Here is an 18413-nt window from a genome sequence, read left to right as displayed (position 1 = left end):
TTGAACAAGCTTTTGTTGAATTCTACAGTATAGTATTCTTCCTGTGTGTGTGTGTGTGTGTGCGTGTGTGCGTGTGTGTGTGCGTCAAGGAAGCAGCAGAGTGGTTAATTGCTTAGCCTAGCAGGACAGACAGACAGACAGACAGACAGTAGAAGACAGTCCATCTGATTCTGATCTGACTCTGAGTCAGCTCAGCTGCAGCAGAAAGCAGACACACAGCAGCCTCCAGTTAGTTGAGAACTTGAGACTCGCACGCACACATTCTGTCACATTCTTCCAGTGTAATACACATTGATTTTTAATAGTTTTAACGATTTAGTAAATCTTTCAATTCCTCCATAACTTCCACGTCCTCCTCCTCCTGCTCATCATGTCTATGGCGGGGTTCAAGAAGCAGTTCAACAAAGCGAGCCAGGTACAGTTTTTGTTTGTTTGGGAACTTTTTTAACGATATATCACAGCAACATTTTAGCTTAGCCTTTAGCCACAGTGCTAACGTTTACGTTGCTTTCAATGCGAGGCTGTTAGCTTTATTAGCTTCAGCCTTGGCTGGCTGCTGTAACTAACCAACGAACTAAGTAATTGTAAGAGCATAACTCCACAACAAGTTATTGTGAATATAATTGTTGTAAAAAGTAAAGTCGCTTTCTTCCTGTGGTTTTGGGGGGTTTAAAGTATAACATTGCTAAAGTCACGTATACGTGTTTGTTTGGATACATTATAACTTAATCAAAGTTGCAGTATTTGTTTCCAGAAAGTGTTGTGGTTACTGTTCGATACTTTGTCATTCATGTATCTTCATGTATCTTCTTAATCTTATATTTAACTGTTTGTCCAGTTTTACTGAGTCTCTGAACTACTTCTGATAGAAGTCATGCACGTTGAAATGTTTGTGATCGACGTTATATTGATATCGTCACGTTATGATCATGTCGTACTGTTTGCTGCCACGCAACACAGTAATGTTTATGATCATGCTGGTTAAATACCAGAAGAATACGTGCTATACGTTAGTTCTTGCATGGCTGTGGTGATTTATGATTTTTTTCCCCTACACTCAAGCTCTGTTGTTGTCATTGGCCTAATCATTTCAGTGGTGTAAAGTGACTAAGTACATTTACTCAAGTACTCTAGGCCTACTTATAAATACAAGTTTGAGGTATTTTTTATTTTTTACTATAGTGGAATATTTAAAATTTCAATACTTTTATGTCTACTCCATTGCTGGCAAGAAAATCTTTAGTTGGTTACCATTTAGATTTTATTACTACTTTTATTACTAAACAAACAAGTATACACTTATTCATTAAATAATAATGCAAAATGCCTAGATTCTGTAAAAATTAAGTGCGCTATTAAAAAAATAAAATATGCTCATGAATTCCATACATTCCATATAGGCCTGGACCACAAAAATGACTCGTCACACAAATGACATCATTTAACTTGCGTTGGCGTTGTCCCCTTTGCGAAGTTTGCGTAGAATATGAACTCTTTCTAAAATTAATACAATATATTCAAGGTGTTTTTTGTAGCATATAATTATAACGCAATATATTTAAGGTGTTTTAGATTTTGTTAAGTCTTAGCCAGGGATCTTTTTTTAAAAGGTTAAACATGTAGGGAAACCTGTGATGTAACTGGTTTAACCAACAGGTTCATTCAGTAGTGACAACAACAGGTAAACCACGTGGGTCTTTACTGTCTTCCTGTAAGTGTAATGTAAGGCTACTGGACATGTGGAATGTTTAGTCTTACCGGTTGTTACTGTTGACAAACTGGGCTCCAAGACATTAGCATTTGCATCACAGCCCATCCTTTGTTGTGAAACAAAAGACTTGTTCATCGCACTCATAGATTTGGTAAATGTCTGTTTATGGTTTCCCTGCGTCCACATTGGGACCTTACAGAGCATTTGGCCCGTTCAGTCGGTCAGTGTTTTGGCCCAGTGGTTGGATTGTTTTCCATTTCAAAGGACCACCATCACTCTTGAGAGAGTTACAGACCTTTAATTAAGGGTCCATTTAGTTCCATTTGTACACTCTCGGAGTTACAGACCTGTAAGGGTTCCATTTGTACACTCAGAGTTACAGACCTGTAAGGGTCCATTTGTACACTCAGAGATGACAGATTAAGGTACATTTTCAATGAACACTGAGGGTCCCTGGACCCCACTTTGAAAACCGCTATTCCGGGGGTTGGTTCATTTTTGACTGACGCAACCAAGTCAATCAATGTTCCACAGTGTGTTAACACATTTTTGGCAAGAACCCCTTTTGGTGTTATCATTATGTTATGCTTTAGCTATTGAAAAATGGCAGATCTACAAGCTCATAGCGCGAGTGGCGCGCTACGAGCTTGTAGGTCTGCTATTTTTGAAAAATCGAAGAACGACTGACATAGAAACATTTGTCTGGGGGCAGCAGAGACGTACTGAAAATGTATCCATAATACATTATGTTGATACGATTTCAACACACTATGCAAGTAAAATGGCAAAGGATAATAAGTACTTACCGTAAGTTATTAAAAAGTGCTTCGGCCAGTTTGTTTATTGTTATATATTTTTTTCCATAAATCAGTGCTGTTGAACACCCTTTACGTCTGTGTGTTAGTTTAAAAATGTATATTGAACCAATGAAAAGTATTATAAAGCGCTTCAACAAAAACCTCCTAACTCCACTTAAGCGGGATGTTATTTTTTTCATTTATTGAAAAATGAAGTTTGTTCGGTGTCTTCCAGACAGCAGAGATATGGCACCCATATCACGTTGTGATCTTGTAGATCGGCTATTTTAACTATTTGAAAACACACACTTGCGCCATTATTTCTGGTGTATTTATTTCTAAATCAATGGGCGTGTGCTTTGAAACATGGCTATGGAATCCATGGCATGTTCACCGCTGTTACTGTCTGTGTGGCCCGACAGGATTTCATGATAGGGAGGGAGTAGGAGCACACCTGACATCTTATCTTATTGGAATTAACTCCATAAAACATTATAAAACAATGCAGTTCCAAGGCTTAACAAAATGATTAACGCATGAATGAATATGAGAATAATAATACACAAGTATGTCGGATGTGAGCAATGCTTTTATGTGCATTTTGAGACTTTGTTTCTCATTTAAGCGCTTCACACTTGGCTGGCATCCATGTTTTGGGCCTATTATTAGATAGGCAAAACATTTTGTTACACATAGTGAAAATAACAGACTTACAGCTCACAATGTCTGAAGTATCACAATACATTTATTGTCACGCCAGACACGCCCAGGAAGGAACGAACACAAAAGAAACGGTTTAACCATTAAATCAGGGAAAGCTGTACGTGTCATTTTAGATTTTGTGGCATTTGTAGAATTAGCCTGCAGGTCTCAATGGGTTAAGTGGTAAACTGTTGTTTAGTATTTCACTCGCATATTTGTGCTGGCGTGAAGGACCTGCATTATGACATCTTGTCCTTCTGGCTGTTGAAGAACACAAACAAAACAAAACGAAACACAGGCTTATTGCAGAGCTCAGCCAAAGCCTGAAATCAATCCACGGATGGGTTTAGAAATAGGAGGGACATCATGCTGCGAAGCATCAGCATTATGCCAGCAGCAGCACACTGTGTGTGTGTGTGTGTGTGTGTGTGTGTGTGTGTGTGTGTGTGTGTGTGTGTTGCATGATTCTTGCCCAGATGCGAATCAATATTTTCCTCCGAGAATTGAGATCACAATTCTCATTTGTTTCCATGAAAATATGTATTGTCTTTAGTCTGTAGTAGTTGCTGAACATTATACTACATTTCAAAATAAATACTGTGGCTTTAAACAGTCATCAAAGTGCTCTCTCTTGTAGTGAAAATCTAAGAGTAACTACAATTAATTAGCTGAATAGTGCTGCACCATTCTTCCTCAAACTCGATTGATTAATTGTGCAGCACTAGTGTGCATTCATGCTTATTAGTTCATATCATGTCACATATTAAACTGCTATAGTTGTGTAAGTGTGCTGTCCTTGACCACATTACTGTTGCCATGCCAACTAATGGTGTCAACCTGCACACCTCTTAGCATGTAAGGATGATCTATTCTAAAGCACTGCTTCCCAAACACCGGCTCGGGACCCGTTTGTGGGTCGCGGCATTGTTTACTACATTTTGTTTCTAATTATTATTTCAAAACCTTTTCCAAAAAAACAAACAAAATTCAATGATCTTTTTCAATGATCAGCTCCAGGGGCCAGCATACACACTCACTTTAAGAAGACGGTGTTTGCCTGCCCCGCCTCCTCACACTGTTGCCACACACACACTCTAGTATCATTGGAACACGCAACACACTCTTTACCTCTCAGTGACAGTGACAGTGACTGACTTGTGTACTCGGCAGTTGGCTGGCAGGCGAAAATAGCCAAAACGTTCCGTGTAATCGTAATATTTAGGCACAAACAAAGTACAATGTTCAGAGATTCGCTGAGAGAGCGATATTTTAAATACAGAGATTTAGAAGGAATAAGCAAAATCGTGAGGCTACAATTCCTCTCCCCTTCCTTGTTTCTCTTCTCCTGCGGGAGATCAGAATCAGTTTCTGAGAGCTAGTGTGGGCCTATTAGAAGACATGGCAGTGTTGCCAGGTTTGCGAATTGTAAGCGAGTCGTAGTGTGTGTTGAATGGCATTTGTGGGCTTGTGAATGAATTTTCTCACATGGAATTTGTGCTCACTTGCATAGACCTGGCGAATTTAGCGTGGTGAAAGGGCAACAGTGTTCCGGGGGTGTGGGTGCTTCGGGCGATAATGTTTGTAGTAAACAAATGCATTGGCGGCGTGAGTGTGGAAGGGAGGCATTTTTGGTGGCAGTGCCAGTGCCAGTGCCAGTGTTTGGCGGGTGGTGTTGAGTTTTGGCGTTCGGCGTGATAGGAGGAGATAGGTCCCGAACACTGCGAAGGTAAGTGTGTGACGTCACTGCCGTGTGAGTGTGTGTGGGTGTAGTGTGTAAGATGGTGTTGTGGGTGTTGCAATAGCGACGTAGCTGTTGTGGCTTTGGGTTTCTTGCCATGTGTTGGGTACAAGTTCTCACTTGTTAATATAGATATATATATATATATACGGACTTGGTATATGACGCCACATAGCGTCGACATATGTACATATATATGTACCGGGGGAAAAATAGAGTTAAGGAAGTAGTGAAAGTAGCTGATCTACAAGCTTGTGGATCAGCGGTTTTTTGTAGTTTGGGTCCCGGCCGGGACTCTAATGTATTTTCGGGGTCTTGAGCTAAAACATTTGGGAACTGTCTTGTTATCGAGCTTCTAAACTGTGACTGTCACATTTTTGAGGGACGCTAGTCCTCCTATATGTCCAGCTTTGAGGGTCTGTGTAAACACCAACATTGAAGACAAAAGTGTGTAGACACAAACGATGTTGAAGACGTGAGGATGCAAATTAAATTGTGATCATTGGCCAGAATGAGATGATGTATGATCACTATGATGATAAGCGCGCCCCTCGGGTGTGATTTTTATCTGCAGTGGAGGACAAATACCGGACATGTTGGCCCACATGTCAGTGGAGGATGGAGGAAGTGAAAGTGTTGGTATTACTTGTGTTTGATATGATGTGGTCAGGTTTAGGGTTCTATGTATTGTTTTATATGATGTGATCAGGTTTGGGGTTCTATGTAAATATAGGAAAAAGAAAGAGACTTATTTTATGCAGTGCAGACTAAGCCACGACAAATGCACCACGAAGTGACACGTTTTGATCTTGACGTGGTAATAGTATAGTTGCAAGTTATCATCTTAGTATTCTACCAATGGTTTGTTGCCAGTGGGGCCCTGTCACGTAGGTTGAGAACCGCTGGTATTATAGAAGAAAACACATATTTATTTTAATTCTTTATTTATTCAGGCAAGCTCATAATTGAGAGCAAGCTCTCTTTTTCAAGGATGCCCTTATGATCACAGAATGAAAAAACTATTGAACCACATTACAACAGCACATATTATTATGCAAATGTATAGTGTTACTTGAAGCTGTATTATAAATGGGAAGCTTTCGAAGGGGGTGTGTGTGTGTGTGTGTGTGTGTGTGTGTGTGTGTGTGTGTGTGTGTGTGTGTGTGTGTGTGTGTGTGTGTGTGTGTGTGTGTGTGTGTGTGTGTGTGTGTCACATGTCGTCAGTCGGCCTACACCGCGGTGGGTCGCCACATTGCCAGAGCTACGTGTGTTTTTCTAAACAGAACGGCCAGCGTAGCGGCTTGTGCTCCCTGGTCATGTAATAGAGGGATTGACCATCACTGTAGGCATATAGCCTGAGCTAATGTGTTAGGTTTCTGGTCTAGCCCATTTTAACCTGAGATCAGATTCTAAAAATGTCTTCTACATCCTGACAGTTTTCTGAAAAAGCTATGTTTCTATGTCAGTCGTTCTTCGATTTTTCAAAAATAGCAGACCTACAAGCTCATAGCGCGCCACTCGGTGGCGCGCTATGAGCTTGTAGGTCTGCTATTTTTCAATAGCTAAAGCATAACATAATGCTAACACCAGAAGGGGTTCCTGGCCAAAATGGGCTAGAGGGGCGGGTCGCGGCAGAGATTTGCGCACACCCTGATTGGATCTCACCGATCTGTCAGTCCCCCCCCCGGCCCCTCCTCTCCCCCCTAGTGCAGCGCTGCGTCACATCATTTGGTATATGGTAAATGGTGCATTGATATAGCGCCTTTATCCAAGGCGCTTTACATAGATTGTGCATTACATTCACCCATTCTCACACACACATTCATACACCGATTCCGGCGGAAGCCATGCAAGGTACCAACCAGCACATCGGGAGCCGGGATTCGAACCGCCGACCCATGGATCATTGGACGACCTGCTCTACCTCTTGAGCCACAGTCGCCCTTGATCATTTGGAGCTGCACCCACCCGGAAAGGGTTGACTCCTCCCACTTCTAGACCAGAGCGGCCAATGTGTTCCTCCAGGCTTTCATTCTTTGCGCCGACGAAAATGAAAACCTGGTACCGAGGCCACTGTAGCCATGACAACGGAACAATGCACACACACACACACACACATGCAACTGGCCGGCCCATCCGAAGCAATGCCAATCAGTTGGTTTCTGTTAAAAAAATTACCGACGCCAAATTGTTTCAGCATACAATTGCGGTTTTGTCGTTTTTTCCATGACCTCTTTTAGATATTTTAACTCTTGATAATCAAGTAGTTGTAATAATGATAATGCAACTTTAATGTCAGTAGTCTTTCAAAGTGAAACATTTGCAATGAATTACAAACATATCGACTAATCACGATCAAATTAAATCGTGTCCCTACTGGAATGGTGATTTAAACTGGAATGGCGATAGAACCAAGTGCTTCCTTCCTACCCACACACTGTAGTGGTGTGTTGGCCGTATGTGAGGAAGAGAGAGAGCAGAGTGGAATTAGTGAATGTGACTGACTGTGGTGTAGGAAACTGCAGTGTGTGCTGTGTAGCTTCTGGGGGTGAAAAAAAAACACTGCTGAACCAACGGAATATCCAGCGCTGAAGGAAAGCTGGAGGGAAGCAGGGAACCCCTGGAGTAGAATTCCTTCTGGTACCTTCTGGTCTGCACTCTGTGAGTGCAGACAGGGTCGTGTCAGGGCTTTAAACCAGTCCCGGGGATATACAAGATTTGTGTTGATAAAAGGTTTCATAAATGTTCCACATTTCTTAAAAATAATTTAAAAAATCACTTCAAGAACGTCTCTGATCTACTAGGTCACAATGTGTCACATTTGCGTCTCCTTGTGAGCTTGTAGTTCAGCTATTTTCAAATAGCCGATATAAAGGTGGATAAACTGATTAAATATGATCTCATTTTGCTGGGCACTCTGTGTTCAAAATCACCTTTTAGGTGATTTTGTACCAATAAGGTGAGTAGGTTAAAATATTGTTTTATATCAATAAAGCCCTAAAGATGTGTATACATGTCCAAGGATTAGAAGAGACATGTAAACACATCCTTAAGCAACTGTGTGTGTGTGTGTGTGTGTGTGTGTGTGTGTGAGAGAGAAGACAGACTATGTAGATCTGCTATTTTTCAATAGCTAAAGCATAGCATAATGCTAACACCAAAAGGGGTTCCCGCCCAGAATGGGTTAAATCACCATTCCAGTAGGGACACGATTTCATTTGATCGTGATTATTCAATATGTTGTAATTCATTGCAAATGTTTCACTTTGAAAGACTACTGAAATTAAGTTGCATTATCATTATTACAACTACTTGATTATCAAGAGTTAAATGCACCCACTGCACACAAAATGAAGTGGAAACCGAGCTACACTTCCTAACCATCTGTCCATTGTACCAAGACATCAGAGACACATACACACAGATTACAACCACACACACAGATTTTGAAAACATGACCAATGACAAAAAACTCCCATATCTGCTGGGCGAAGTACAACAATGTGCAAACACAGCAGCAAGATTCGTGAGTTGCTGTGATAGGAGATCAAACGGAACACAACCATCCTAAAGACTAATCATCATCGTATATAATATTCCTGCACTATACCTGCATCGAGTGATCTTGGTACATAGAAATTGATCTATTGAAGATTCTGACTTTCAAATGTACATCATTTTTGTTTTGATTGTATTGTTGTATTGTGCTTTCTGCTTTGGCAATGTAAACGTATGTTTTCTCATGCCAATAAAGCCCTTTTGAATTGTGTGTTCATACTTCATAGATGGTGAGCGAGAAGGTCGGAGGTGCTGAAGGAACCAAGCTCGATGAGGACTTTAAAGAGTTGGAGAAGGTACGTTCATGTTGTTGTGTTTACTATGAAAACCTGCATTTCCCGTCGGTGTCACGCCACCATATATGGTCACGCCTTGTGACGTCACGCCGCTATATATGGCCATCTCCATATATGAAGATCACAACACTGACCATCAAACACTGGATAGCCATACATGGAGAAGACTGGATCATTACCTAGATCTGCATATATGGAGACCTCAAACCCTTAGTCCTTCGTCTTCGATGTCTCCCTTTTGACCGATACCTGTCCATTCAAACTCTAGACGGGCCTGCCCCAAAGTTATTAGTAGAGTGAGTTAAAACGGGCCCGAAAATTAAGGCCCGGCCCTACCTGGGCCCTCAAACCCTGTACACAAAAGAACGCTGCCCCCGCTGCCACCCTTAGATCTCCATATATGGAGCTGACCTGTTCTGACATTTCACATGTTGATCTGACCATCAAACCCTGTACGCTCAAGACACCATAAATGATATGGCCAGTACAGAATTCATTCCATATGTTGTTCTGACCCCCCCCCCCCCCCCCCCCATACCAAATCACCAGTGCTCACCCAGGCCGATGCGTGCACACGACCTCGCCTGTCGGCTATGGTGGGCGGCGTGACTGATCGACGGACGGACTGACAGGTTTTGCAGGTTTTCACAGTAATCAGCTTCCCACAATGTATATACAGTATGTATGTCTTGAATACACACACATACTATATGTAATAGATACAGTAAAAGTACACACTTGGTATCAGATCGGTGCCAAAAATCCCATATTGGTCTGACCCAATATGTTTGAACAAGAACAATCTGATATATCGGCTATTTGATCGATGGATGGTTGGGGCTGTCACGATTATGGCTTTTTACTTGACGATTAAGTGTCGTATTAGAAATAATTGTGATTGACGATTTAAATGTGTGGCTTTTAGGCCTTGTAAACAAAAGTTGCACGGTTGCAGATGTGACTAAATGCACAAACAATGCACAAACAATTGCAGAGTCCGACACCGGTAATCAATATTAAATGGGGGAAATAGTCAATCCGCAAGCTTGTCGATGTGCTATTTTCACAATAATAATAAAAAAAAAAGAAAAGAACCTTACCTTTAGGGACTAGGTTGGTGGAGGGTGTGTAGAGCCCAGGATCACATTATTCGATAATTGACACGGGGGTGAAAAATGGGTTACAAAATCGTTAAAAAAAAGATCATCTAAAATAATTAAGATTAGTTGATTACATAATGCTTGTGACAGGCATGTCACGGATGGATGGATGAATAAAACGGGTCTCTCTCTCCTCCATCAGAAAGCAGACATCACCAGCAAGGCGGTGGTGGACCTGATCGCCAAGACCACAGAGTACCTGCAGCCCAACCCGGTCTCCAGATCCAAGCTGTTCATGCTCAACACGGTGTCCAACATGCGGGGCCAGGTGAAGAGCCCGGGCTACCCGCAGGCCGAGGGCCTTCTGGGGGAGAGCATGGCCAAGTACGGCCGCGAGATGGGAGAGGACACCAACTTTGGTAAGATTTACCCCCCCCCCCCCCCCCCCCCCGTCATCGGTTCGGTTCTTGTATTTAAAGGACCAAGCAGAGAGAGAGAGAGGGAAGTTACACCACTCAGTTACTGTGCCGTAGAAATGATGAGTTCAAAACATGTCTCCCTCTGACTGAAAAAATGGAGAGAACTACAACTCTGATCTCGGCATTGACACAGATCAGCAATGTAATTGCTCAAGCACAGGTAGAGCCATTTTTGAGTGGTGCAACCACTCCAAGGAACAGCAATGTCCGTGTTCACCTATGTGGCCATGAGCACCAGTATATGACTAGGAGTACCAGTAGGGGCGCTGTTGTGCCAGAAATGGAGGGAGAGAGAGAGGAGGGGTGGGGGGAGAGAGAGAGAGAGAGAGAGTGAGGAGTTGCACCACTCAGTTCACACGGGTGTGATTCTTTTTCCTTCTTCCGACAAAAATAGCAGTTCTGGCTGAACCGTGCAGTCTGTTTTCGCGAAATTCTGAGATATGGTAGAGGGCCATGCCAAACGGTGAGGATGTGAAGCCCACAACCATTGGCCAAAGGGTGGCGCTATAGCACTCAATTGAAAATGCTAACTTTGACCACGCATAGCTCATGAACCGTTTGACCGTCGGCAATGAAACCTCGATACACACATGCGTCTCCTCATGCCGAACAAGTATCGTGCTCTTACTTTTTTACCTCTGACCTCTAGATCACCCGCCATTTTGAATTATATGAAAATCAATTAAAATGCATCTCCTCCAAGGATCTTTGATCAAAATGTAATTTTTTTCATTTTTCATTTTTCATTTTTCATTTTTCATTTTTTATTCTTTATTTACCTAGGGAAGTTGCTGAGCACAGGTGCTCATTTTCAGCAACGCCCTGCAATGTGAACATGTGGACTTTGGACCTGGGAAAGTATAGTACGTTTTTTGGAAAAGTGGAAAAAAATGAAGATTTTATGAGCCAATGAAAATTGCACTTTTGTGAAAATTATTTTGTCCCTAATGCATACATGCAGCGTCATATGCTTTTGCAACTTTAACAGCCCTGAGCCTGTCTCTCCTCTGTCCTACACTAGATTATCTGTCCTCTCTCCTACACTAGCTCCTCTGTCCTACAGGAAGTAGAAGTCTACTCTGTCCGCCCGCCGTTCTTCCACTCGTGTCAAGTCTGTTATTCCTGCTCCAAGGAGCTAGGAATTAGGAAGCGGAGGCCTCACTGGGAGCTTACCAGGAAGACCGTACCCATGTAGATCAATAACATCTGATGTTTATTTGCCAGGTGGAGCCCTCGCCGACGTGGGGGAGTCGATGAAGCGGCTAGCGGAGGTCAAAGACTCGCTGGACATCGACGTCAAGCAGAACTTCATCGACCCGCTGCAGGCGGTGGCCGACAAGGACATCAAAGACATCCAGGTAAGAACCAAACGTGTCCCTGACGCCATCTTGTCAATGTTGTCATCGGCTGCACAAAGACATCCATAATAACACGGGTGAGGTGATGGAACAGATCACATGAATGGAGATGCTTTTTTCTCATACCTCTCCTCCTCTTCCTCCACACTCCACCTCGTCCCTCTCCTCCTTATCCACCCTCTCTTCCTCCACCCTCTCCCTCTCCACCTCCTCCCTCTCCACCTCCTCCCTCTCCACCTCCTCCACCCTCTCCTCCTCCTCCCTCTCCACCTCCTCCTCCACCACCCTCAGCACCAGCTGAAGAAGCTGGAGAGCCGGCGTCTGGACTATGACTACAAGAAGAAGCGTCATGGGAAGATCTCGGAGGAGGACCTGAGGCAGGCTCTGGAGAAGTTCCACGAGTCCATGGACCTGGCGCAGAGCTCCATGCACAACCTGCTGGAGACGGACGTAAGAACGCTTTGAAAACATAATATAAATGATCCTGCGTTGCGTACACGGGGGGTTTTCAGAAAACTCATGATTTAGAAGGCATTTGTAGAATCTTTTCCCAGGTCTCAATGGGTTAACAAGTGTGTTGCTGGCTCCCCAAAAACGACGTTATCTTCCCCAGCCAATGTGTGTAACACGAGGCCTTTAAGGGCAACATGTCCCGACTCCCGAGTGACACGGCGTGTTTTTTTGACACTGTGACTTTGCTGTATTTCAAAACCTGCTCGACTGCTCTCTTGTTTGGCCCAACTTGTTTACACTTAACCTCGTTCATGACTGGTGATAATATTATGTAGAGAATGCATTGTGTGACAGACGCCCATACTGTAGCAACCTGTGTTCAGCTCGGTAAAACAATCCTGACCAAAAGAATACTGTAGTAGTGGAGCATAATTAAAGAAATGATTTATGTTGGGTGTTATTGTTTAAAATGTAAACGGTGACAATAGCCGTAGCTGAGTGGTTAGTGAGCCCACCAGAATTCCACTGTAAAGTGGAATTCTGTATTAAATTAACGTATGTGTGTGTGTGTGTGTGTGTGTGTGTGTGTGTGTGTGTGTGTGTGTGTGTGTGTGTGTGAGATATTGTGTTCATCAATGAAATTAGAAAAACTGTTACTATATTTGAAATAGGCTGCCCATTTGATTTGTATATGGACACTTGTTTTACATCCAAACTTATGAAATATCAGCTTCTGGTGGAACGTATTATGGCCTTGGGATATAACTGTCAACTTATTGTCCTTGTATTTGGAAGTCTGGGCCATGTCCATAAACTTGTGCTCAGGGGTCTGCAATTGGGTGGATTGTTAAAAACAAATGCAAAAAAGCTGGCTAAATAGGCCTACTGTTCTGTCTCAGCTACTATGGGCAGTCTGTCTGTCTGGAGAAGGCGTTGTTTCATTTATCCCTAGGTGGCTTAAAAAAAAAAAAAAAAAAAAAAACATCCTGTCTAGTAGTGTCAAGTAATAGTATGTAAACAATGTGCTATATATATATATATTTTTTTTTCTCTTCTTTTCCCTCTGTGTGTTAAGCATGTGCAGCCACTATATCTGGTTGGACCATATAATGTATAACCTAATTCTGATCAGTGATTGGGTCTATTGTATTACGCCTCTTGTGCAGATCCAAATAAAATAATTCAAATGTGTGTGCAGGTAGAACAGGTCAGCCAGCTGTCCTCTCTGGTGGACTCTCAGCTTCAGTATCACAAGCAGGCCACGCAGATCCTGGAGGAGCTTACCAAGAAGCTCCGAGAAAGGTACGCAGTGGAACCGAGTACATTCACTCTAGAACCGAGTACATTCACTTAAAGTACTTTTCTGTGGAACCGAGTACATTCACTCTAGTACTGTCTGTGGAACTGAGTACATTCACGTAAAGTACTGTTCTGTGGAACTGAGTACATTCACTTAAAGTACTGTTCTGTGGAACTGAGTACATTCACTTAAAGTACTGTTCTGTGGAACTGAATACATTCACGTAAACTTAAAGTATAGTCACGTATTCATAGTAACTGTGACCTACAGTTGCAATAATGAGCATGTACGTTGCGTGTGCCCATGCAGGGTGAGCGAGGCCCAGTCTCGTCCCAGACATCAGTACACACCCAGACCCAGAACCCACTCCAGCGTCGACTACGGAGAGGCGGACCACTCCAACGGAGGATACTCCCCCTCCCCCTGCGCACCTCCGTCTTACTCTCCAGGTAAAACCCACCCCCCCCCCAGGGGTCCTTGAGGGGGTTCCAGGGGGTCCCCAGCTAAAGTATTGATAGTTACACTTAGTTAATGTTAGGTCTGTAATTCCAAGAGTGTACTGTACAACATGGAACCACTGTACGACACGTCTGTAACTCAGACCTGACCTAAATGATTGATGGTCAGGAACCAAATGGACCTAAATGATTGATGGTCAGGAACCAAATGGACCTAAATGATTGCTGGTCAGGAACCAAATGGACCCTTGCAGGTCTGTAACTCTGAGAGTTAACCAACTGGCGGTCCTTGAAATGAAAAAGGTTTGAGAATCACTTTTGACCAGTCAGTACTGTATATTCATGCTTCTTGTCTGAAAGCAGCTGGTTTGACCAGTCGGTACTGTATATTCATGCTTCTTGTTGTCTGAAAGCAGCTGGTTTGACCATTCAGTACTGTATATTCATGCTTCATGTTGTCTGAAAGCAGCTGGTTTGTGTTTTGCACGCGGGTGAAATCTGCCCTCAGCTGCTTCTGACAGATATATACAAGGGGTTGGACCATGCATCCATCAGTCACCGAGTGGCACTGCACAAAGCCACGGGTGTCAGTCGATTCATATGTTATCAGTGCATTATGATGGGGCACAAATATTCACTATTCTCTGCCTATTGGTACGAACGGCGCTGAGTCGGCTCTGGTGGCCGCCGCAACGCTCGCCACAGTGACTCTCAGCGGTGCCTCGCGTGGCCTCAAGGCCACCAGAGATGGTGCGCCTCTGTCACGGTCAAAAAACATTACTTTATCTGCAAATAAAGGTTGTTGACACAAAAATAATGCTGTAAGCAGGATTCAAACTCAGGAGGTATGGATTGAAAGTCTATTGCCTAGCGAGCCATCCTACAAGCTGGCTGTTGGAATGCTTTTCCAGAGTCTACTAGAATATAAAAACGCCCAAATCATGTAAAAAAAAAAGGGGGTTAAGAAAAGCCCTGCCAAGTACGTAAGGGAGGGGATCCCCTCCCTGTATTTCTGACAGATATAGCTGAGGGCTGATTTCACCCGACACCTCACGTTTTTTTTTATCCCCGCCGCAACGATCCGTGTCTTTTCCTCTGACGCCTTGGACGACATCATCATCACCACCCAGGCCCCGCCTTCCAGAGACAGTCGTCGGTGAAGAGCAGACCGCGTGAGTGTGACCATCCGGCGTGGAATCCTAACACGCAACCCACGTGACTCAGACTAATTGGACTCAAATTTGTCGTGTGTGTGTGTGTGTGTTTTGAGAGAGATGGACAACAGTATGCAACTATGCATGCGTGGCTGTGTGATCTATGTTTTGTTTGTTTTGACATCGGAGCAGTGCACTACTAAACCCCCTAGACCTGTCGCCGTCATCACATTTTAGTTGATTTCAGTTGTCATACAAATCATTGCTATTATCTCAAATTAACAATCCGATTATTATGGGATTACGCTGACAGGCCTAGTAAACCAGGGATGGGACGATGTCTTTTTTTTAAATGTCTTTTTTTCTGAAAAAACAATATTTCTATATTAAATTATATGTAATATGCCGCCGACCCCATCTGAAAGTATGTTGTTCCAGGGACACCCCAGAAGCAAAGATTTGAGTTTAAAACTGAAACTCTGAAAGAATATATATTCAAAGATGTGAGGCACATTTTCACGATTTTTTAAAAATAGTTCATAGCGCGGCACTCGGTGCAGCGCTATGAGCTTGTAGATCATCTGCTGTTCAATAGCTAAATTATAATATAAAGACCAGAATGGGTTAAGTGGTTCTGAATTTCCAGCTCAACAAAAGCTAATTCATCCTAGTAGCGTATTTATGACTGAGGGCAATTTTCATGATGCATTTAAATCGCTGCGATACGATTATTGTGAGCATTGTCTTTTTTTATTATCACGATATAAACTATAAATAAGGATTATCGTCCCATCCCATCCCTACTAACACAACGGGAAGAGAGAGACCCCCTAATGACTGACGTTGATGTAGTCCCTGAGCATCCTGCATGCGGATGGCAGTGAAACTTTGTTTGTGCATTCAGATTTAATTGTTTCTTTAACCCATTTTGACCTGAGATCGGGTTCTAAAAATGTCTTCTACATTTTTCTGAAAAAGCTATGTTTCTATGTCAGTCGTTCTTCCCAAAATGGGTTAAAGGGATAGTTCCGATTCTTATTGACGCCTGGTGCAACGTATACGTTGTTCTACCCTTGATGCCGGGGCGCTCTCTGTGTCTCATCAGCTATTGCTATACATGTAGCAACATAACTATTAAAAAAAAAATCATCAGAATTTGAAGGTTTTCAGAAACCTTAGGTCAGGCCCTAGAAGGCGTTCCCAGATTCGGCCTCAGGCATCAATGGGTTAACTAAGCTGTATGAAATACTGACATTAATATAGTTGTTGCAATTGATTGCCCGAGAGCCCTCTATCACACAGAATTTTTATGTCCATATCACTACACCCAAAAAATAGTTCCATGTGATAGAGGGAGGGGTCAAAGTTGAACAAAAGTTGCGCTAATATTTTAGAAATGGGTCAACAATACAAATGATAGGAGGGCTGTTAACAGTTTTAATGCAGTGATTAAACGATTGTATTCCGGATCTCCCTGCCGTGATTTCACTAACCTTTGAAGAGCCACTGTGCCGACCGCCGAGTTGCTGGGAACGATTCTGCCAAATGTCTTCTAAATCCTGACAGTTTTCTTGAAAAAGCCATGTTTTTCTACGTTAGTCGTTCTCAAACACTTTCATGTCACTTTTCACGATGGCGCTCCACGAGCTTGTAGATCTGCTATTTTTCAATAGCTAAAGCATGACATGATGCTAACAACAAAAAGGGGTTCGTGCAGGCGACAACAGAACGGAGGAGGGAAGTACCCGCACCACCGCCGCCGCCATTGTAATGCATTGGCCTCAATTTCCCAGAACCCTTTGCACCCCAGAGCGACGGACCTTTTTGCGATGACGTCATCAAAAGGCGTCACCTATCCCACTCTGTCCTGTGGAAAGCCTGTATGACTTAAAAACTTATCTTACCTCATTTTGGGGGTGAAGTTCTGCCTGTCCTCGTCTTTGCTTCTTTCTTTCTCTTTATTTATATTTCTCTCTCTTCCGTCCGTCTGTCCTTCCTCCATCTCTCCACCACAGTATTCCACAGACATCACCTCATGTCTTGACATCTCTCTCTCTCTCTGTCTCTGTCTCTGTCTCTGTCTCTGTCTCTCTCTCTCTCTCTCTGTCCTGCAGCGGAGGCGTGCGTCAAGGCCCTGTACGACTTCGAGGCGGAGAACGAGGGCGAGCTGGCCTTCCGTGAGGGCGACGTCATCACCCTGATCAGCCAGATCGACGAGAACTGGTACGAGGGCTCCATCCGCGGCCAATCGGGACTCTTCCCCAACAACTACGTGGAGGTGGTTGTCCCTCTGTCGCGCTGAGGCGACGGACGGACGGACGGACAGCCCAGGATAATAAGGGTGGAGGATTGGTTGTGAAGAGTCAGACGGGTGGGACGATGTCTCTTTCCCCCCCATCATCATATTTGACGGTAAAACAATCTCCAGGCGGGGGACATCTGACTTTTCAAATGTTTAATTGGGATGAATAATATGGAATATAATTGTGTTTTATACAGTTGTTGAACACAGAGGAATCAACATGAGAGGACAAAACGGTGGACCTATATTGTTATTTTAACCTACTTAATATATATATATAAAAAAAAAAAATATATATATATATATATATATCAAACGAACTTTAAACATAAAAAAGTAAATCAAAAAATAATTTACGAGCTCACAACATGCAGCGAGTTCGGGCGTGTTCTGGGCTTGTAGATCATCTTTTTGTATAGAGAGGGCTTCGGTGGTTAACTCTGACCTTTTACGGGTCCATTTCCTACTCTAGGAGTCAAATGAACACTCAGGGTTTAGCAGAGGAGGGTTCAAGGGTGACGCAGGCGTTCTGAACGGCTGGGTTTGTTGTCGGCACAATGGGAGCGTTTGTTTTAGGATGGACCACGGCCCCCCCCTACCCCCCCCCCCCCCCCCGTGTGGGTTCCAGTCCACTCTCTCCGAGCACCGAGGCACTTTCTTTCTTAGTCTCTCTCCACACAACGCTACACAACACGCCTTATCCACTAGGCCCCGTTAAGAAACCATTAAGTCGTTAAGTTGAGAGGACCATACAAGGAAAACGTTTGTGTGTAATCAGAAGTTCTCAATGTGACGCTCTCAGTGTTATGGAAATATGAATGTATTGAGCCGCTGATGTGTATATACATCTATAGGACTATGTATGATCCTGGTTGTGCAGTAGACGTACTGTCCACACACACACACACACACACACACACACACACGGTCATGAGAACAGTATGTTCCCTCCCCAGCATTCCTTCACTCCTCTGCTAATGCTGTCATCAAGCTGCAGCCAACATGGA

The 18413-nt window shown here is 43.3% G+C and overlaps 2 protein-coding genes across 3 annotated transcripts in view; one reads left to right on the top strand and one right to left on the bottom strand.

Moving 5' to 3' along the window:
- The window catches only part of LOC310870597 (C-X-C chemokine receptor type 4-like), a 277312-nt gene that overhangs the window by 90323 nt on the left and 168576 nt on the right, over window positions 1-18413 (bottom strand). The gene's annotated exons all lie outside the window — the stretch shown is intronic.
- On the top strand, window positions 148-17690 carry LOC310870596 (endophilin-A2-like). Of its 2 annotated transcripts, XM_083781846.1 has the most exons (9): window positions 148-415; window positions 8734-8802; window positions 10105-10321; window positions 11606-11739; window positions 12031-12189; window positions 13391-13494; window positions 13802-13941; window positions 15081-15122; window positions 17219-17690. In XM_083781846.1, exons 1-9 carry the CDS (start codon window positions 371-373, stop codon window positions 17404-17406), a joined length of 1098 nt encoding a protein of 365 aa, XP_083637972.1. In that variant the 5' UTR covers window positions 148-370; the 3' UTR covers window positions 17407-17690. The 2 variants fall into 2 exon arrangements, with proteins under 2 accessions (XP_083637972.1, XP_083637973.1); XM_083781847.1 differs by lacking the exon at window positions 15081-15122 and having other exon boundaries at window positions 17219-17689.

Source organism: Protomyctophum parallelum (assembly GCF_964188405.1).
Source record: "Protomyctophum parallelum genome assembly, chromosome: 14".
In the NCBI taxonomy this organism is placed as follows: Eukaryota; Metazoa; Chordata; class Actinopteri; order Myctophiformes; family Myctophidae; genus Protomyctophum; species Protomyctophum parallelum.
The sequence above is the reverse complement of the archived record's forward strand: the minus strand, read 5'-3'. Positions and strand labels throughout refer to the sequence as shown.